Source organism: Maylandia zebra, linkage group LG4 (assembly GCF_041146795.1).
Source record: "Maylandia zebra isolate NMK-2024a linkage group LG4, Mzebra_GT3a, whole genome shotgun sequence".
NCBI classification, from domain to species: Eukaryota; Metazoa; Chordata; class Actinopteri; order Cichliformes; family Cichlidae; genus Maylandia; species Maylandia zebra.
In genome coordinates this window covers 17,257,843-17,280,184 of record NC_135170.1, presented here as the reverse complement: position 1 = coordinate 17,280,184, position 22,342 = coordinate 17,257,843, and the positions used below count along the sequence as shown (strand labels likewise).

At 40.3% G+C, this 22,342-nt stretch overlaps 1 protein-coding gene and 1 long non-coding RNA gene across 3 annotated transcripts; one reads left to right on the top strand and one right to left on the bottom strand.

Moving 5' to 3' along the window:
* The first annotated feature begins 1,845 nt into the window (after positions 1–1,845).
* On the top strand, positions 1,846–20,448 carry slc6a16a (solute carrier family 6 member 16a). 2 transcript variants are annotated; one of them, XM_004573703.6, is made up of 12 exons: positions 1,846–2,116; positions 9,970–10,195; positions 10,989–11,146; positions 11,783–11,909; positions 11,982–12,157; positions 15,062–15,172; positions 15,345–15,586; positions 15,739–15,919; positions 16,792–16,993; positions 17,178–17,337; positions 17,433–17,595; positions 18,724–20,448. In XM_004573703.6, the coding sequence occupies exons 1-12, from the start codon at positions 2,114–2,116 to the stop codon at positions 19,072–19,074; spliced, it is 2,100 nt and encodes a 699-aa protein (XP_004573760.2). In that variant the 5' UTR covers positions 1,846–2,113; the 3' UTR covers positions 19,075–20,448. The 2 variants fall into 2 exon arrangements, with proteins under 2 accessions (XP_004573760.2, XP_004573761.2); XM_004573704.6 differs by lacking the exon at positions 1,846–2,116 and adding an exon at positions 7,400–7,710.
* Positions 12,150–22,333, bottom strand: LOC105940452 (uncharacterized). Its single transcript, XR_001167241.5, has 4 exons — positions 22,205–22,333; positions 18,806–19,017; positions 17,491–17,579; positions 12,150–12,985 (listed from the first exon to the last, which is right to left on the bottom strand). It is a non-coding gene; the product is annotated as an uncharacterized LOC105940452 (long non-coding RNA).
* Positions 22,334–22,342: the final 9 nt, after the last annotated feature.

Below are 22,342 nucleotides of genomic sequence, written 5' to 3'. Positions count from 1 at the left end.
ATAGTTAAAGAGTGAATCACTTATTAACCATTCGCTATACACAATTTTTACTTGGTGTGTAATGACTGAAAGAATTAATGCCTGAAAAAGATAATCTGTAATTTACAGAATAATGTTGCAATTAATCACATTTTAGGAAACAACTTTTGAGGCTTAACTCAACCAGGCCTTGTTTAGCTCTCACACCTTGGCTGAGGTTCTTTATCAACCTTAAGGTGAATATTGATGGTTTACAACAAAATGTAAGATGACAAATACAACCCTAAGGTTAATGTTTTATTTCTGAGCACAAAGGGATTCCACATTGACTTTACGCAGGTAGGCATGCAGCAGAAAATGAACAGAGGCCTTTTAAGCTGTAATGTAGTGACACCAGCTGGTCATTTCAGCTAATTTCATCATGTCTGACCTGGCTGTTGCACAGCATGTTGATACTGCACGAGGTTGCATAGAATCAACTCTGTGTTTGATGCTTTCTGTGATCTGACGTTGGTGATTAAAGACACTGTGTCCCATGTGGTTTCCACAACAAACTATCCTATGGTCTTTTCCTGACTGACAGCTAATGTGATGATTAGATCAACCTATAAGAACAAAGTTTTTGTTTTTGTTTGTTTGCTTGTTTTGTTTTTTTTCACTGAAATGTGAATTCATGCCAGAAAACAACAATCACTTTCAGTTTCAAGCATGTGTACCAACAGGACATTTTCCACATTTAGGCTGTTCTAAAAAAAAAAAAGATTTACTTTCCATCTATTATTGCATGTGATAGTGAGTAATACAAGACATTTTCAGCTGTACAATTAGTTTAGGATTTACTATCCTGCTGTGAGCTTTGCCTTGCAGAAGAGCACTTATAATGTGCATTCTAGCTGCATGGTTACTCCTTCAGTACAAAGATGTCCAGTGTGTAAATCTCTGTCCCTACACAGAGGTGTAAATCTCTGTGTAATGAAACTATCTAAGGGATAGTTTCATTACAAATGTAATGAAACTATCCCTTAAAAAATGTTAATAGGCTGTTTTTCTTTTCAACATGTGAACAGGTAAATATGAGCTTTATCTCCTTTTAAGAGCCTAAATGTTTCCCTTTATGGATTCATGAATATGCTCAGTTGAATTACCGCTCTGATTCATTGCTCCTCTAATCGCACTACTGGAACCACAACGTTCAAGTCAGTGGATTACCATTTGGGTGACTTGGTATAAGTTGTCGTTGTGACACATTTTCTCCACCAGGGGGAGTGCAGCTACTCTACTACTAAAAATAATTCATAATACTATACCGTAAGTGGCTTTGTGGACACAGACAGGTTTTTATTTTAATCCTAATCCATGTCATATATATTTAATATCAGTACCCATTTTTATGCAAAGAGCCCACAATTTTGTTTATTTGTAGTGACAATCTAATTGTTTTTCAAGTAGCACTGTTGAAGCATGTTAATATTTCTCAGAAAACCTATACCCCCGCTGGTTTTTTAAACTACAAATGCTAATGACTTCACGCAAAACAGCTTCGTTACAAAACCCCGTGTATTGCAGTTTAGTATCTGAGTTATTCCCAATGCACACTGACTATGAGCCACTTGTTGATTTCTGTGCATTTCTGTGCGTAAAGTAAGGCACAGACGGCGCACTCTTCTGCGCTCTCTGGCTGAGCTTTAATTAATCTACTAATGACTTTTATTTCTGCGCATGACTGCAGCCTATAATTAAGTCAAGTGTGAGAGTTCAGTGTGCTCACTGTCAAGCCGTGCAGGTTCCACACAGTAATCCAGCAGCAGTGTGTATTCTTGTGTTGTCAAGCCCCGCTTCCCATTTTGGGGAAGGGCAGCTCAGCCCCTTCGGTCTTCCCATTGGCTCAGCTCCTCTCCTTCGTTTCTTCTTGACTTGTTGACCACGGTTTGTTCCAGCTCTCGTAAACGTGTCCGCAAGTTGTCAAACCTGGTCAAGGCTTTTGTCCCCGTATAAATTTTATCTGCTACCCCGATTGTTATCAGAAACAACGAAAAGGAAACTATTTTAAAAGAAGCCCTGTGGGAAGACGAGCAGAGAAACTAACACCAGGACTGCTGGAAACTCTACTCCTCAGTGGGACCGTGCTGTCAGCATGGTATGTCCACAGCACATCGTTATTCGACTGTTATTCTTTAATAGTGTGGCTTTGTGAGCTCTAATCTCAGTCATACTTTTTTTTCCAGCGAAAAAACGGGTCTTGTTATTACTATTGTTTGCACTGCATACTGCTGGCTGGTTCCTTTGTCAGTTATGTAATGAGTCATATGTGCGTTAGGGCTGTATGCTACCTCACTATGATTAAGCCCCCCTATACATTCTTACACAAGAATGCACTCATTGTTTATATGTTGAGCAGCACCTACACAACCAAACTTAAACCCAGTGACATACAGTATGGTTTGCTGCATATAGCAAGCTGCAGCCAAATATACAGTCATTAACTTTTTTTAAAGTCTCTCTTTATCTTCTTTTTGTTTTGTTTTGGGGGTTGTGTCTGTTTTAGTCCCTTAAACTTTGAGCACAGATGATAAAATCTGCCACAGCTCTTAAACCTTTATCTGATCTGTGGATGCAAACGCCCTCCGAGATGAAAGGCTGCTCTCTAGCATCCTAATCACCAGTTTCATCAGTTTTTAAACTGGACATTTACAATGGAGCCACGAGCATCTATAGCTCTATGTTACTCAAACTGAATTATAAATAGCAATGAACAACCCTTTATGTGATAAGCTATATGGTAAAGCCAGCTGCATTCAGGGAAAATTGTCATGCTCATATTACAGTTTTGGTTATAGCAACATGTAAGATAAGATAAGATAAGATAAGATAAGATAAGATAAGATAAGATAAGATAAGACTTTATTGATCCCACAACGGGGAAATTTTTGCATCACCTCAGCTCAGGTACAGATATCAGAAGGAAATACAAAAATACAAATAAGTACAATCAATGAAAAAAGATAATATACAATGGTAGCATACACAGTATGTGATTATGGATATGGTTGGAAATATGGAAGACATAAACTATATAGCTTGATATAGCTATTGTACCACTACTATTCCTATTTATAGACATGTACACATACACATGTATACACTAAATATACATATGTATACATATACATACATATATACCTGCACATGTCCATACACATGGAAGGTCCATTATGCATGAAGTGGTGACCGTGGATATTCACAGTGTCCAGTGACTTATGACATTGTGATTGAGGAGTTATAGAGTCTAACTGCTGTTGGGATGAATGATCTGCGAAAGCGCTCCTTCCTGCAGCGAGGGTGTTTCAGTCTCTGACTAAAGGAGCTGCTCAGCCCACTCACATCAGAATCAGAATCAGAATCAGAATCAGAATGGGTTTATTGCCAGATGTTGAGGTTTACAACATTAGGAAATTGCTGCGGTGCTTCAGTGCAGACAATAAGAATTAAAGTGCTATGTAGAAAGAAAGATATGTGCATGAGATATACATGAGATATATACATGAGAATAAGAATTATGAGTGCTACGTAGAAAGATATATACATGAGTGCAGGTGGTGATCAGTGCCAAACATATATACATGAGAATAAGAATTATGAGTGCTACGTAGAAAGATATATACATGAGTGCAGGTGGTGATCAGTGCCAGACATGAAATGATGCAGTGACACAGCGTAGGGTCATGTGTTAGTGGCGGGGACAGTCATGTGGTTATTGTTCATGTGTCCAACAGCAGAGGGGAAGAAACTGTTCTTGTGGCGAGAGGTTCTGGTGCGAATGGACCGGAGCCTCCTGCCTGAGGGGAGCAGGTCAAACAGACTGTGTCCAGGGTGAGAAGGGTCAGCTGAGATCCGGGCTGCACGCCCCAGTGTCCTGGAGATGTACAGGTCCTGCAGAGATGGGAGTCTGCAGCCAATCACCTTCTCAGCAGAGCGCACAACACGCTGCAGTCTCTGTTTGTCCCTGATAGTGGCTCCAGCGTACCACACGGTGATGGAGGAGGTGAGGATGGACTCGATGATTGCAGTGTAGAATTGCATCATCGTCCGTGTTGGCAGGTTGAATTTCTTCAGCTGCCTCAGGAAGTACATCCTCTGCTGGGCTTTCTTGATGACGGAGGTGATGGTGGGCTCCCACTTCAGGTCCTGGGTGATGGTGGTACCCAGGAAGCGGAATGAGTCCACAGAGGTGATGGGGGTGTCAGTCAGGATGATGGGGGGGAGTGGGGCTGTGTGCTTCCTGAAGTCCACAATAATCTCCACTGTCTTCTGGGCATTCAGCACCAGGTTGTTGTGGCTGCACCAAGACACCAGACGTTCAACCTCCCTCCTGTAGGCAGACTCATCCCCGTCAGAGATGAGCCCAATGACGGTGGTGTCATCTGCAAACTTGATTAGCTTGACAGACTGGTGGGTGGAGGTGCAGCAGTTGGTGTACAGGGAGAAGAGCAGAGGAGAAAGAACACAGCCCTGAGGGGAGCCGGTGCTGATGGTCCGGGAGTCCGAGACATTCTTCCCCAGCCTCACGTGCTGCTTCCTGTCCGTCAGGAAGTCAGTGATCCACCGGCAGATGGGATCAGGCACATTCATCTGGGAAAGCTTGTCTCGGAGATGGTCTGGAAGGATGGTGTTGAAGGCAGAGCTGAAGTCCACAAACAGGATCCTGGCGTAGGTTCCTGGGGAGTCCAGATGCTGCAGGATGAAGTGTAGGGCCATGTTGATGGCGTCGTCTACAGACCTGTTGGCTCTATATGCAAACTGCAGGGGGTCCAGGAGGGGGGCCGTGAGGGTCTTGAGATGGGAGAGAACTAGGCGCTCAAATGACTTCATGACCACAGATGTCAGAGCCACGGGTCTGTAGTCATTTAGTCCAGTGATCCTAGGTTTCTTGGGGACAGGGATTATGGTAGAGGACTTGAAGCAGGCAGGCACATGACATGCCTGCAGTGAGGAGTTGAAGATGCCAGAAAACACTGGGGCCAGCTCGTTTGCACAGTGTCTGAGGGTGGCAGGAGACACACCGTCTGGGCCGGGAGCTTTCCGAGCATTCAGACTCCTAAACTGCTTCCTCACATCTGCTTCATGAATATGAAGAGTTGTGGTCGGAGGAGGTGGTGTGAAATCCTCTTTTGTGTGGGGTGAGGGGGCGGGTGTTGCAGGTGAACAGTTTGAAGGTGGTGATGGCTCTATGGAGGGGGGAGAGGTGGGGGAATGAGTGTCCAAAGTGCCTCTATTGTTGGGGCCGTTGGAGGTGTGAAGGCTGCCTGATGGCTCGTCAAAACGGCAGTAGAAGTTGTTGAGGGTGTTGGCTAAGAGCAAGTCATCAGTGGAGTGGGGGGTTTTAGGCTTGTAGTTTGTAATATTCCTAAAACCTTTCCACACAGAGGCCGAGTCATTCTCTGAGATCTGCTCATGCAGTGGGTGATGTGGGTTGTTCATGATGGATGTCAGCTTTACTAACATCCTCCTCTCGCCAACCACCTCCACAGACTCCAGGGGACATCCCAGCACGGAGCTAGACCTCCGCACCAGTTTGTCAATCCTGCTCCTGTCCCTGTCCCTGCATCCACTCCCCCGGCAGATGCTACCACAGTGTCATAGAATGTCCTTAACAGAGTCCTGCAGACTCCGAAGGACCTCAGTCTCCTCAGCAGGTGGCGTCGACTCTGGCCCTTCTTATACAGGATGTCTGTATTTGTAGTCCAGTCCAGTTTATTGTTGAGGTGAACACCCAGGTACTTATAAGAGTCCACTATCTCAATGTCTTTCCCTTGGATGTTCACCGGTGTTGTAGGGGGTGACTTCCTGCTGAAATCTATGATCATCTCCTTTGTCTTGCCGGCGTTGATTTGGAGTACGTTGGTCTCACATGTGGCTGTCATGATCGAGCTTCTTCACTGAGTAATTCTACACCTTAGGGACGGCTGAACCACTGCTGCATGATTTTATCCAGAGTAGAAACATAGAAGAGTGGTTCCTTGTTTCCCAAACAGTTCCTGGGACAGATGCTCACTGACCAGGAGACACAAATTTACAACCAGTGCACGTGTGCTTGTGTGTGTGCTGGTGTGTGCTTGTGTGTGTGTGTGTGTGTGTGTGTGTGTGTGTGTGTGTGTGTGTGTGTGTGTGTGTGCGTGTGTGTGTGTGTGTGTGTGTGTGTGTTGGGGTTTGTTGGTGAAAGGAGGACAATTAGGGTTAACCAAGTATAGCAAAAAGGAAAGGGGGGAGAAACCCAGTAGTTATTTTGAGAGACACTGCATTATGTATTTTAAAGTGGGAAAATGTGTTCAAAATTAGAAACATATCAGCCAGAAGTGGAAATAACCATTGAATACAAATACAAAACCCTCTCATTTGTCAAATGTGTATATATTGATAATCTTTTTCAGTAAATTAAAAAACCTAATACAGACTTGTTATGTTCTTGTGGTTTCATAATAGCAAAGACAGTGAAACACTGAAGAGTTGAACAGTATCAACTTGTACTTGCAGGCTCATGCCGATGACTTGTTTTGATGTTAGAGAGATGTAGTAATGTGTAAAAGTCTTGAGCCAACCTCATTTCTTTGTTTCACTAGTAGAAAGTATTTGCAGTGATTTATTGAAACATGTAAACATACATGGAAGTACAGTTTATAAGGCAAAAACAGAGTTTGTACAATTCTAATGAGCTTAACAGTCAATGACCATCTTTATTCATCAACGCAGTCTGAGTTCTCATATTTTACCTTATCTGTAATTTCTTTAAGTAGTCTTCAGGAATATTTCTCCACTCTTCTTGAAGGACATTCAAAGCTCCTCTTTGGAAGCCGGCTACCTTTTGTTCTGCTCTCAGACAAGATGATCCTATGCTACTTCAAAAATGTTAAGGTCACCTTTTAATAATCAAGTAAATCATAACAGTATATTCCATGTACTGCTAAATTTTCCAAGGAGTTGACCAATCAAATAATCTACTAGTCACTTCAGCTCTATAGAAAAGTGTGTTTGCTCTAAGGTAAGTGATCAAATGAACTCACAGGAGTGTGTGAAGCAGACTTTTTCATAGTTTATAGCTCAAACACATGGATCCTTGAAGCTTAATCAAGCTGTTGACTTTTTAATTATTTGTTCAGCATACCCTGATAGCCCTAACCCTAACTTTTTTCCTATATTATTACCAACTGTACCCACTTTGTGGTTTACCCATGCACCTCAGCACCACCCACAGTATGAACCAATGCAAGCCTAACACCTCCCAGCGGATTTCTCCCTCCCACTCCCAACCACACATCACTGTATGGCTTCTGTCCGCCCCACTTTCCCCTCCTTTCTATTTGTGCATGCATATATTTGTCACAGTCTCACACTCTATGCATGTGGGCATGGATATTTCTGAAATCACCTGCCCTATCCGGCCGTGTGTTTTGAACAGCCATGAACTCTTTCTGGGTCTTGTAATTTTCCATTCTAACCAGCTGATACCAGGAGAGGTCATGTTCTGAAGCCAGCTTGGCTTGTGTTAAGCCATTTTGGATCCGTCACTTTCATCTGAGCTGACATTTAGTGTTCAGTGTGGAGGTGATTCAGCTGAATGCTTTTTTTCCCCCTGAAATGCACACCATGACCCTGGTGTTTACATTAAATGAAAGAGAATTGAGGTGATGCAACAAAGTTTTTTATCTGGATAATTTCATAATAAGAAAGAGCACAGTAAGTAACACACATCCATTATTTATGCATTCTATATGCATTTAAACCTGCCATTATGTCAGTCTTGCTAATGAATTGCTAACACCTGGGTGTACTGATGAAGCATTTTGAAAGGTCAGTCACAGTTGGCCTTCACCTCAGTGCTAAATATGCCAGTTGAATGACTTTAACGTAAAAGAGCATCAGTAGGAAATTCAGTGTCTGCATTAGCATTTCTTTATACATCTGACGTAGTGATGGGAGAATGACGAGTTAGAGTAAAGATAATGCCTTAATGTTGGATTACGTAATGCATTGTCTCACTGCTGTGTTTTCCAGAGGTGTGGACTCGAGTCACATGACTTGGACTCGAGTCAGACTCGAGTCATTAATTTTATGACTTTAGACTTGACTTGAAAAAATGTTCTAAGACTTGTGACTTGACTTGGACTTTTACACCAATGACTTGGGACTTGAATTGGACTTGAACCGGTTTACTTGAAAAGACTTGATATTTTACCCCAAATATTATATAGAGATTGAAAATGTGACGTCATTCACGGGTAGAACCGCAAAGGATTCTGGGAACTCGTGGCAAGCGGTACTAGCGCACGCAGGCTTTCAATTGAAATCAGTCACACAGCGATAAAAAGAAACACAAAAATGTCAAGAAGCCGTTGTATTATTAACTGCAATAGCCGGTCGCATGACAGCCACGAGAAGCTGACGGGTAAAGAGATCGGTTGTTATCGGATTACGTCGTTGAAGAGAAATTGTTCAAGCCATGTTTCCGAAGTAACAAAGACCCGACGGATGGCCTGGATCGCAGCCATTCAAAGATCAAATATAACGTCCCAGAACACTCCAGCTCACAGGTTAGTCTGCTCCAAGCATTTACACGAAGGTCAGTGTTTTTTAGTAGTTAATACGTCATTTTCATAACATAATTAGTGATATAGGTTACAAGCAAGTCTGGCGCTGAACAGAAATTGTCGCGCTATGCTCCTTTGTTTATTGTGCATAAATAGTGAATTGTCCTGACACAATATTGCGTTTCGCTTCTGTTATTATGGTACATTGACAAAAACACATACTTTTATTCACAGGATAAAACAGTTGTTTTGTATCACTAATTGCCCAGTACGATTACAGCATACAGTATTATTGTCACTGCTACATTTCTGTGATGCTACCAGAAATTATTTCCACTGCTAATTAATTACCGTTGAGCTCAAAGGTCCTATTAATAAACGGTTAAGGAATGTGTATTTATGACGACAATTTGTGAGACTGGTAAACTTATGATACGTACGATGGTCTTTCGTTCTACACGGTGCATTTCAAGGTCCTGCACCCATCCGTCGGTAAACTGTACCTGGGCTTGTTGCAGTGACCTGAAGTTACTAAACTTCATGAGTGTATGCACTCACTCCAAGAACCGTATAATTATAAATATGCATATAAATATGCTACGATGAGATAGCTGACTTCATCTAACTAGCAAATGTTGTCCAGGCTACGTTGGTGATACAGTTTTTTTTAATGTGTATGATATTTTTGTCATGCGATTTTAAAGCCAGTCCTACAACCGCATCCAAGAATAACATGCAGCTTATCTCAGAACTGTCGGTGAAAATTATTCTTGGAGCTAGGTTTAATTGAGCTGCATTTTAAAGAGGTGCAATTTCACAATTTGTGTATATTTTCTAAGTTCACTATTTTGTCATGTGTTGAGAAAAACACAGATTTTAAAATTACATGGTCTAATATTTACATTTAGCATAACTGCAACATTATTTTTTCATTTTGTTTTTTTTAAAGACTCGAAAGGACTTGAAATTCAAAGTTTCAGACTTGTGACTTGACTCGGACTTTTACACCAGTGACTTGAGACTCGACTCTGACTTGCCTGACATTACTTGAGACTTGACTTGAGACTTGAGGATAAAGACTTGAGACTTACTTGAGACTTGCAAAACAATGACTTGGTCCCACCTCTGGTGTTTTCACACTGATAAGGAGTAGTGATATAACCTTTGACAACATGACAACATAACAGCAAGTGCTTTTCCTCTTTGTTGTCCCTGATAAATTTGTGATAAAGGTTCTTCCATCATAATTTAATTCTTTCCTTACATAATTTTGTGCACAGAGTAGTCTGTTGCCACACATATTTGCTCAGCATAACTACAATGACTTTGTGCAGACTTACACGTCAGGATGAAGCTTCAACTGATAATCCGTTTAGTTCATCATATTACTTCTTCTCTTTATAACAAGACAGAAAAGCCTCCGCTGGACGGCAGCGAGGGCAGAACCTGGATGGAAGAAGGCCGGTCCCAAACTCAGCTCACAGCTGTGGATGGTCCCGATGAAGCTGCGACAGACGACGGAGACCGTCCAGCATGGGATTCTAAGATTCAGTATGTGCTAGCCCAGGTGGGCTTCAGTGTGGGCTTAGGGAATGTGTGGAGATTTCCATACCTCTGCCATCAAAATGGAGGTGGTGAGTGTTAAGACAAGATTAACTTACAGGTTTAAGTTATTAACTTAGTAGCTGTTTTGGTGCCAAAGCAATGCAACATGGAGAACACAAAATTGGTCCAAAATCTCTCATGTTCAGCTGTTTTTTGTAAAAAGATAACAATGTTAGCCTTTTCTGCAGCTATGGGGCATATATGGTATCACTCTTGGCTGGAAGCAGTGCTTAAACAATGGAAAAAACACAAACTTTGTCCAAAAACCTCTCATGTTTAACTGTTTTCCACTTTTTCTTTGGTCATTTTAGCCTTTTTGGCCAGGGTGAAGGGAGTGTCTGCCATCAAACAAGAAGACAGCCGCATGTAGCTATGATGGTGTTTGCTAGTTCACCTTACATGCATTAATGTAATAACGTGGTTAGCCTGCTCAACGTAAATTACACACGAGCACACGAGATCCTGCGAATGTCACTGTGTGAAACTGACTTTTCTTTCTAGAGAAGAGTAGAACTCTAAACCATATTTTATTTCTAGCTTTACAACACATGCATGCAGCATGTTTGGTTAGAACATGAGACTCCAAGCATCTTTTAGAGAGGTTGCTGACATATAAATTTGCTTATTTTTTCCAGCTTCAATGGCAAATTATGAGTTTGTGTTTAAAAAAAAAAAAAGCCAAAAACTGTTGTTTTTTTTAATGTGCTTAGTTAGACTGTGTTTGCCTGTAACATGTGCAAATGCAAAGTTTTTTTTCCCTCTGGAACTACAGGTGACTTTGGGTTTGCCTTTAAAATATATCTCCTCCTTTGTTCCTTCCAGGCGCCTTCATGCTGCTGTATGTTTTTCTTTTGGTGGTTGTGGGAGTTCCACTGTTTTTTATGGAGCTGGCTGCTGGTCAAAGCATTCGACAGGGCAGCATTGGTGTATGGAAGCACATCTCTCCAAAGCTGGGAGGGATCGGCTACTCCAGCTGCATGGTGAGCATTTTCTTTTTTTTTCTGTCTGAGACCTTTTTCTGTTTACGTTCATGTACCTGTGTGTTCTGATAAGGCTGCTGTTGTTTGACAGCTGACTTGCTTTTTCCAAGTCTGGGTTTCAAAAGTAGCACCGGGGTCAGTATTTTTAATCTCTTCACCTTCACTTATCTGGCCCCAATCCTGCATCACGTGTCACCGCCTTTATCACCTTTCTGTAAACACCTTAGCCAAGCTGCATGTGTGTGTATATACTCACGCACACCCATGCTGTAACATGAGAAAGGTAGTGTGCTGTGCGTCTGTGCTGGCAGTTGATTGCGTAACAAGTTGGGGAAAACACAGAGTACCCAAGAACGTTTTTGTCCGCACACACAACAGAAATCTACGACTAGATAGCCTGTGGTTTTTATAAAGCGTGTTTATTTTTCTTTAAATAGACCTAACCTCTGTTTGTCATTGTTAAGGTCAATGTCGAACCTTATGGCTACATTCCCTGGGTTAGCCTTTACTTGTAGGCTACAAGTATAAAAGAAATCACAGCATTACACTGAAGCTGCAAACAATTTGCAGCATATTTTAATAATATGATTAATAATACTGATTATTTATTGATATAAATGCTTTCTTCTTCCCCAGGTCTGTTTTTATGTGGCTTTGTACTATAACGTTATCATTGCATGGAGCCTGTTCTACATGGGTAACTCCTTTCAGTATCCTCTGCCATGGGAGAAGTGTCCAACGAATGTAACCTCCAATGACACAGGTAATCACATGACCGAGTGAAATGAAGTGATGTCTGATGAAGCCTACAGTGTTTTCTTTTCTCAATCAACAGTGAAAGAATGCGCAGGCAGCTCCCCAACGTCGTATTTCTGGTTTCGGAAAGCTCTCAACATCACAAATTCCATTGAAGAATCTGGAGAGTTTAACCCCATCATGACAGGCTGTTTATTGGCTGCTTGGGCAATTGTTGCCTTGGCAATGATAAAGGGCATCAAGTCTTCTGCAAAGGTACATGAACACCAGTCCCACCGTTAGCACACAAATATAAAGTGTTTGTGTTAATGTTAGTGTTATCTCTCAGTTAAACATAAGCTGCAGCTCGCCCCTTTTCTGCCTCAGGTTGGAGATCCGTAGCGTTACAGAAAACAAACACTGAAATATACACTACAATGGGAAAGTACAAGAGAAAAAAAGAGACCTCTACTCATGCTGGGCTCCTGTGGGAGGACAGCATGAGAACAGGAAATAAAAAAACTCCTCTGCACAAAAAAGCACATAAATGTCCACAGCACAACATTATGGAACACGTGACAAGCCACAGGGTCGGGTGGGGGGTGAGGAGTAATCCGAAGCAAACACAGCAGCCATCCTGCCCAGCGCTACCATTCCAGCGCGGGCTCAGACACGCCATGTTCCCACTTACATTAGTATTTTTCCATATATTCACTGTGCTTACTTGACAGCTTGTCTTAAATGTATTCGATGGAAATTAGTAACTGCATTTTCAATTATTCTAAACTTTTTGTGTATCTGACAGTACTATAATCTTCTACAGTGATTATAACATTTTAGTACACATTAACACTAAGAAACAGACACGCAAAATCAATGGCTGGGAAAAAGCTGCTGATGTTAGCTAGCCATCTTAAACATGGACACCTGCACTGACAACGCATCTTCCAAAATGGGCAGAAATATTTTTAGTGGGACCTTCTCACAGTGGCTCAGCAGGATGGAGCAGGATGTCTACAAATCGAAATGTTGGTAGCTCTTCCAGGCTTCATGTCAAGGTAATCTTGGCAGGATTATGAACCCAGAGTTGCTCCTGATGTATCTCTGTGAATGTTAGAAAAAGTGTTAAAGCAAAGGTAAAAGCATTGTGTGAATGAGAGTTGCAGTAGGAGGCGCTTTGTGTGATCAACTTGGGTAGAATGGCTAAGATGACAACCACAGTTTTACATTTGGCTGTATAACCTTGAGCCAAATGTTGCACTTACCCAGTAAATATGTTGACATTTGATAACTGTTGGCTGACAGCCTTTTCTCAATGGTGGAAAATCCTATGGGCTCAAAATGTGGTCATAAATATTTTGTACTTGTAAATCAGTTTTGTACTTGTAAATCAGGATTTGTATGTGTAAAAAAGATTTGTGTGTGCGTAAAAAAGATTTGTGTGTGCGTAAAAAAGATTTGTGTGTGGACTTAGCCAAAAAAAACCCTGCAAGTTACAAGTACGAATTTTGACCCTATTTTCTTCCTTTCATCTGATTGGTGAATGTCATGTCAATCACAAATGTAACAATCCAATCAGAGAACAGATGGGTTTGGCTGTCGGAGGGGTGCTTTTTTTGAACTGCAGGCCTTTGAAGGGAATAAATGCCCTTTTACATGCCAACCCAGCGTTTTCCTTCATCACCACGAAGGAAAACAGTCTGTGGTTGTCCGAGTTTGGTGATTTTTGTGTCACAGGACTACGTGTTTAATACAGGGACTTCCACAGCCTTTTCAACAGCGCTGCGGACCGCAGGGGGGGCAGTGTTTTGGAAATGACAGTCTTCATTACAAAGCTTTCTTCATTATGAATTAGCATACATGTTTTTATTGAACATTTGAAGAACTAGCAAAAAAACCCAGAAACTCTTGTAGAGGACATAAAGTCAGAGATAAAAACGACAAGGAGCAGGTGCATCTAGTACAGGTAGAGCTGCTGCAAAAACCCACAGAGCCCAGCAGCCAGCACAACAAATTTTGGATCCTTTGCTTTTAGTTAGCAGTTAGCATTAGCAGCACATCCTGCATCCGATGTGAAAGGACTTTTATGCTGCGCACTGTGACTCACAGCAATGGTCCTGGGTCAGCCCTGACATTGTGTTAAATTAATCCTAAAGTAATAATGATATTTCTAACCACTGACATACCACAACTTTATCCTTTCAACAGCAGCTGAAAGTAAGGGGACCTAACTGCTATCAGATATTTATATAGAGATTACCCTTCAAGGACCTGCAGTTCAAAAAAGTTCCCCTCCGACAGCCAAACCCATCTGTTTTCTGATTGGATTGTTTAATTTGTGATTGACATGACATTGACCAATCAGCTTAAAGGAAGAAAAATAGGGTCAAAATTCGTACTTGTAACTTGCAGGGTTTTTTTGGCAAAGTCCACACACAAATCTTTTTTACGCACGCACGCACAATTTATTTATTTATTTTTACACATACAAATCTTTTTCACGCACGCACAATTTTATTTTTTTTTTGCACATGCAAATCTTTTTTACGCACACACAACTTTTTTTTACACATACAAATCTTTTTTACAAGTACAAAACTGATTTACAAGTACAAAATATTTATGACCACATTTTGAGCCCATACAAATCACTCCAAAATGAAAGTTGAACCTGCATTGTGGACGTTTACCACAATGATGATTCAAGTTACCATGGTCTTTGTTCATAGGAAGGTACAAACCACATACATGCCGTGTGATTGTTGGGGTTATTTTTATTATTGTCATGTCCGTGCCTTGCAAAAAAAACAAAACACCTTGAAGCGACTGTTACTGTGAATAAATAAAAAGACAATTTTTTGCAATACTCTAATCTGTGTTTTTCACCTTGTAAGAGAGGCTGATGCAATATTTACATGAAAACACCATAAACATTCTAACATTTACGGTTCAGTTTTTTTGTTGCTGTACCATGACCACCGTGTTTGCTGGGTATGCACTCAAATTACTAAGTTTAAAAATAAAAGTATGCAATTTGAGGAACCTGAGGGTTGGTGCTTGGCAGGTAAACTGGTAAACTTTAATTTTTAATAGTGAAGTGAGATTGAGAAAAGCAAATGATCATATTTTACAAAATGCTGCACTGTTGAAATCATTATCCATTTCTTTTTCCAATCTTAGGTGATGTACTTTTCCTCCATTTTTCCCTATGTGGTGCTTTTTATTTTCCTGATCAGAGGATTACTGTTGGACGGTGCCTTGGAAGGAATCACCTACATGTTTTATCCTAAGGTAAGCAATATTCTCTCTCTTCCTTTTTCTTGACATCTTTTCTTTATTTTCATTTAACTAACAAAAGACAAACACCTCAGTGATTACAAAAAAAAAAACCCATAATAAAACATTTTAAGCTTTGACGAAAGAATGTAAACCTAAAGATGCTTTTATTTTGTCATATTTGCAGCTGGAGATCTGGGGTAACGTGCAGGTGTGGCGACAGGCTGCTACACAAGTGTTTTTCGCCCTGGGCCTGGGCTATGGTTCTGTTATCGCGTACTCCTCCTACAATCCAGTCCACAACAACTGCCACAGGGATGCTCTGATGGTCTCCTGCATCAACTTCATGACATCCGTGCTGGCCTCTCTAGTGGTTTTCATCGTGCTCGGTTTCCGTGCCAAGAACATTGCACTACGTTGTGTGGCTGAGTACGTATGTCTGTGCATGATTGAAATGGTAATTCAAATCCAACCAGCGAGCACTTTTAGATTGGCAAACTGCCGTAACAATCTTAAGGTGGACTGCTTGTTTGATTGGTTATCTTAGATTTAATTATTATTTTTGTGTTTAACCTTTTCAGAAATCTCAGTGTACTAAACTTATTGGCGTCCAGTGGATCTAACCAGCATTGGTGGCCATGGTTCAACATGACAGATGTAAGCACTGTGACTTTAGCTGAATACAGAGAGTGGTACCATCTCTACAGCTCCATGGTGGGTCCTAAAATCACTGACTGCAGTCTGGAGCAGGAGATGAATAAGGTAATCTTGAGATATTAATAACAACAGCTTTGCTTCACAACATGATTAAAAACAAGCGACTTGAGGCACAAAGTTTAAAACGTCAACATGTCAAAGGTAAAAAAAAACAACAACAAAAAAACAGTAGTGTTTTTGCAGTAGTTTAAGGGATCTAAGAAACTGGAACAAGTGGCGTGTAAACGGTAACAAGATGGGAATACACATCTATAAGCATGCGTGAAAATTAGGACAACAGCTGAGATTTCTTATGTATATATGGTCTGTATTATAATACATTATAGGAAGAGGTATGTCCAATAATAAAGAGCAGTCACTGGTATTAAACTGAGTTTCTAATGTGCTGCTTCACTCATCCAGGATTACAAAGTGTTTTAAAGACAACTTTGCATAAATGAAAGAACTGCAGGTGTCCTACGAGGCACAAGATGCTGGATCGGTTACAAAAATCAAAGTTGAACATTTCAGTAACAATTATAGCGCCGAGCGCCGATGTTCCCAGGACCTACGAAGAATCTAGGAGGTGCTATAAAATATCAAGCAGGCAAGACAATGAAAATGTATTGGAAATTGTATCTTGCTGGTTTTCTAGGAAAAATGAAAGCAAGCTGTGATACTAAAGAAGGAGATACTAAAGAAACAGGACAAGATGTACAAAGAGTCATGTTATCTCACGGTGTTTGTTTTATTTAAAAAGAAAAGACCTATTCTCTGTGTTAAAGAGCATGTTATGCAAAAGGTGCACAGGTAATTTACTGGAATAGATTAGCTCTGGAAACAGCATCACAGTTAACACACATTTGTTGTCTGTTAGACTGAGTGGATCTGCTTTTTCCCACGTATTTCCACTATCTTACTATCTTGTGTGCGTTCAGGGTGTCGAAGGGACAGGCCTGGCATTCATAGCATTCACTGAGGTGATGGCCTTCTTCCCAGCCAGTCCCTTCTGGTCCGCCCTGTTTTTCCTCATGCTGCTCAACCTGGGCCTCAGCACCATGTTTGGAACAATGCAGGGAATCCTCACACCTCTCATGGACAATTTCAGCCTCTTGGGGCATCACCGAACCCTACTCACGGGTACTGAACATCAGTTGACATGTGTTCAAACTCTGCTGCTGTATTTTATTGTTATTTTTTTCTTAAATAAAACTACATAAAAACCAAAAAAGTGCAAGATTCTCGTACTGCAGTGGTGTACTATGGGAGATAAATGTAGTCTTGTTGTCTTTGAAGTGGTCTTTAAATGTTTTCTGTCTTTTAGTGTCCAGCTGTGCTTTGGGGTTCATTATTGGATTACTGTTCACTCAGCGCTCTGGCAACTATTTTGTGACCATGTTTGATGACTACTCTGCAACCCTGCCTTTGGTCATTGTGGTCATTTTTGAAACCATTAGTGTGGCGTGGGTTTATGGAACAGATCGGTAAGCAACGTTATCTCTGACTTTCACAGGTTTTTTTGTCTTTATATGTTTGTTTGAAAAGATGCATTTTAAGAAAAGCATTTTGATTATTGCAGCTTTCTGGATGATATTGAAATAATGCTCAAATGGCGCCCTCCGGTGGTGTACAAGTACCTTTGGAAATATGTGTGTTTGCTGGCGATGGTCAGTCTTCTGGCAGCCAGTTTGCTCCGCATGGTCTTCAAAGGGCCCACGTACACCGCCTGGAATCAAAGCACGGTGAGATGTTCGACTTCAACTTTTCATCAAATCACATGATTTTAAACTTCAAATAGCCAGTTACCATTTTAAAATATCAGGTGGTGTTTGCATAGCTCTTTTCTACTATGAGCACTCACTGTGATTTTTAACACAAGCCTTATTCACCCAAACACTCACACTCTTTCTGATGAATACATCAGGAGAAAGTCAGAATTCATTGTATTTGTCCTGAAGACTGGACAATCTGGGATCAAACATCCCACTCCACTTCAGTAGACAACCTCCTGACCCACAGTACACACTATATGCATGTGTGTAACACATATATGCATGCTGGAAGATGTTGTGGTTTTAGCACAGTGTCCAAAACAGTGGAAAAGAAACTTTTTTTGTATCAACTCTGATGATCTCACAGACCTTCAGTGCAACCACCATCTCAATGTTCTGGATTCTCATTTCCTTTATTGTGATGCTCAACAAATGGAAAGTGCTTAATTTATACTGATATTAGGAGATTCACTTGGTCAGACAATAACATTGACCTTAGGAATCCTGAACTAGAGTGTTTATATTTATTCTACATATGGCATTTTTGTGCCGTTTATTCAGGTTACGCAGGGAAGAACAAATACGCTGATGATGTGGACGTCTGAAAAACTCATCTGACATTATAGCGTTAAACCTCATCATCACCTGTCCCTCTGCATCATATTGACTCCCTGTATGTTTAGGATTGTTGTCCTGCTGACTGGTGACATATTTTCCAGTGAGCGTTCATTCTGAAGCTTGTAACAAAATCATCAGTAAACAAGAGCGTGTGGTTTCATTGGCACAGCTGTGCAGTGGTTATACTCACACCAAGATGCGATCCAAATACTTATGTCTGGATTCATCTGCTGTGACATAGCACAACAATATCTCTGTATTTATTCTTCATAAGAATAGTGAAGTTAGCCATTTTTTGTAGCGTCAACCTGCTTATCTGTTAACTGCATTTTTATGCTTTTGGTAACGAGTTGCTTAACCATCTCTTATCTTTTTAATTTTATAGCTCCTTTTAATCCCACAAGTAAACATTTATCTAACAGCCAAAGGTAATTCTGCCGGTGTTTGTCACTCTTAAGCTCTGTGTCTCTGCCTCTTCAGGCTTCTGAGATGACTCTTGAGTACCCTGGCTGGGCCCTGGCTATGATCATCATGCTTATAGTGTTTGCCAGCTTGCCTGTACCTGTCAGCTACATCTATTCCTTAGTGAAGAACCGCTGGGTCCGTAGCACTCCCTCCCAGGTTGAAGTCGGCCAGGAAATGCGTCGCGAGTTGTACACCAAGTGCAGCTCTACCGAGCAGCCAGATTCCCATTTCCAACCTGTCCACTTCAGGGAAGACGAGGTTCATCCCAGGCCTGCCTTCCTGTCGGTGGGCAACGAACATTACCGGCTCCTTTCCCAGGAGGAGGACGAGGAGGAGGAGGAGGAGGAACAAGACACGGGGGTGTGAGCATGGTGGTCAGAAGGAAGTTGTTTGAGAAAGGACAAAATTCAAATAGAAAGAAAAGTACAAAGACAAAAAACTAAAGCAAGCAGAGCCATGAACAGCGTTATCCTTGGATTTTATGTCTTTATATTCAGTAAACCTTTGAGAAGTTGTTTTAACTATGTATTTATATTGTATCATCCTCCTAGTGCCTCCCTATACTTGTTTTCTGAACCAGCTTTGCTGTTCAGAAGATAGAAACAGTTGTACATAAACAATAAAACAAACAGTTGTGTTTTTGAAAGGATTTAAAGTAGGAAACGTATGCAACATGCTGGTGACAGTCACTACTTTCATGTCTGGTGAATGCAGCAGCTCATAAAAATGCTCATGGGATCTTTTTTTAGCTGAAGGACTAATATGTATTTGCATGAAAACATTCTGCCTTTACAAATGCAAATCACTATCATATTTGTCACGTTATTAAAACTTATTGGAAGGGAATACATGCAGCAACACAAGAGACATTTGGAAGATATTTACCTTTGGAAAGTAAAACTCTATTTTTTGGACTTATGGCAGAAGGATGGACAAAGAACGATAAATACTTGTTTAATATTTTACTGGCAGCAGGCAAAAAAGCCATCACAAAAAAATGGCTTTCTTCAGAGAGCCCAACTATGACCATGTGGATGAACATCACAATGGACATTTACAGAATGGAGAAAATGACAGCAGATGTGAACTACAAGAGGGACCTGTTTGTATCACGATGGAAGAAATGGATGAACTACATTAAAAAACGCAGGCCAGTTTTTGCTTTAGATTTTGACTTTGTTAACTACTAGAAGACTAGAGGAAATATTAGTTACATTAATGGAAACAAAAACACACTCCCTACATTTATTTATTTATTTTTCTTTCCTTTTTCTTTTTCCTTATGTATTTTTTATTTATTTATTGTTTCCTGTTTTGCTTCTATTTCTTTTCTTTTTTTTCTTCTTCTTTCATTCTTATTGTATGGGTATTTTAGTTGTTTAAATATAGAAAGAAAAAAAAAAAAAAATATATATATATATATATATATATATATATATATATGTACTGACAAATTGCTGAAGTTGATGGTATTGTATAGTGATTCCAAAATGTCAATTTAAAAAAAAAAAAAGAAAAAAAAGGAAAAAAAAAGGAAACGTACAACCTTCACTGCAAACTAGCTTTATCAATGAAAGGTTTCATTCTGAGACAGCTTTCTGCCTTGAACTGAAAACTATAAAAACTTTTGTTTTAGTTATCTGTGTTCCAAACTGGAAATTAAAACTAGTTGTGAAAAAAAAATGTTTTAGTCAGCGAAAAATAAAAACTTCAGATAATAAAGAAAAAAAAAATTCAAAAGATTTTGTGAACTTTTTTTTTTAATCCTATCTCCCACCCCTCACCCACAACCGGTCATGGCAGATGGCTGGATGTGGGTGTTTGTATCTCCTGAATGACATAGTTGGTGTATGCTCATGTGTATGTGTTTTTATGTGTCTGTATGTCTAAGTGTGCTAGTCAGTGAGTCAGTTTGTGCGTCCATAAGTTATTAAAGAAGAATGTGCTGGCTGCAATGAAGAGAAGCGAGCTTATCGCCATTCTATAGCTTACCCTGTGCACTGCAAAATTTTGTGCTACTGAACAGACCAGATCAGCAGCTCAGAATTTTAGTGGTCCATGTACATGTTTTTTGGCCTGCAAAAACAAAGCTTTTATTTTCATATTTGTAAATATTTATAGAATATCATGAATAGAAATATTGTATATATTTCACTTTAAATCTGTCAAAATAATGCCAACGTTCTCTTTTCTTCACATTGGAATCTGTTGATCAGGTGGTTTGATGAAGGACTCCCACCAGCTTTTTCCCAATTAAAGGTTTTACTGGTGATCACAGTAACGGGTGGTGCTGTTTTGAAGGCTAGGAAAACATTTTCCTTCACTCCACCTGAGCTCACCGTCTGGTTAACAGCTCAGTCTCTTTGCTGTGTTTGTAGACCCTGGCTCAACATTAAACTATGAGATCATCATAGTGTAAAAAAAAAAAAAAAAAAAAAAGCATTCTGCCTTGAGTAACTGTGTGTGTGTGTGTGTGTGTGTGTGTGTGTGTGTGTGTGTGTGTGTGTGTGTGTGTGTGTGTTTGAATATTTCTGTAATGATTTAGGCTGGTTTTGAAATGTGACAGGGTTTTTTTTTTACTTTTTTTTGGTTTTGGTTATTTTTGTATTTCTATCATTTTACCTCATAAGAGCACAGCAATGTTTTTACGTGTTCACAAAAAATGTGCAGTGTAGCAGTATTTTTACTGTATTTTAATAAACCTCTAGGTGGCAGCAGCCTGATTCTCTGCTCTATTATGATCCACAAACATTCATTTGTTTTTTGGTCAAATAATACCTAAACATGGGTGGGTTGTAAATGGACTGGTTCTTATATAGCACTTTTTTACTCTGAGTACTCAAAGCACTTTACACAACTTGCCTCATTCATACAAGCACTTTTGTTTAGGTTTTTAATAGGGCCAATACACAAATATTTTGCACGCCTTCTTAGTAACATTTTTTTGCCCTTTAACCTTGAAATGTTAAATATTATATTAAAATTTACAAATCTATCTATACTTCATATATGAACATACATGCAACACAAAAGCACTTAATTGTGGATCGATCAGTGTTATAAACTGACTTCATGGTGAACACAACAATATCGGAGCATAAAGATAAATTAAAAACAGAGAAAGATTAGAAGACGTATTTCATATGTTAACATGCTAGGTGGCATTTCTCCTGGACATGGATTCAGCCTTGTCTTAATCAAGGGGTCTTGAGCTTGAGGCTCCATCTCCACTGTCTCCCTGTGGTGGTGACAAACACCCCAGATGAACATGAATTCAGATTTTCATAGATTTTGGGACAAGGAACTTAATCCACGTGTGAGAAACCTGCTGAAAGAGTACTACAATATCAGCCCTGCTACTTTTTTTTACACCACACGCACAAAACAGAGAAGACATCATATTCCACCATCTTATTTATTCGTGTTTTCCTGCACTATCGCTAAGGGCAACAGTGAGTATATCTCCTGTTTGGAATAAGCATAAATGAAATCTTACCCAACTCGAGAGTCCATATCGACCAGAGGCTTTCGATCCTTTTACAAGGAATCCCGGAGCCTGAAAGGCCTACACCTGTCGGAGCGGAGGGGGCAGTGCAGTGAAGGAGGGATTTGTGCTCGATAGAGAGAGAGCGAG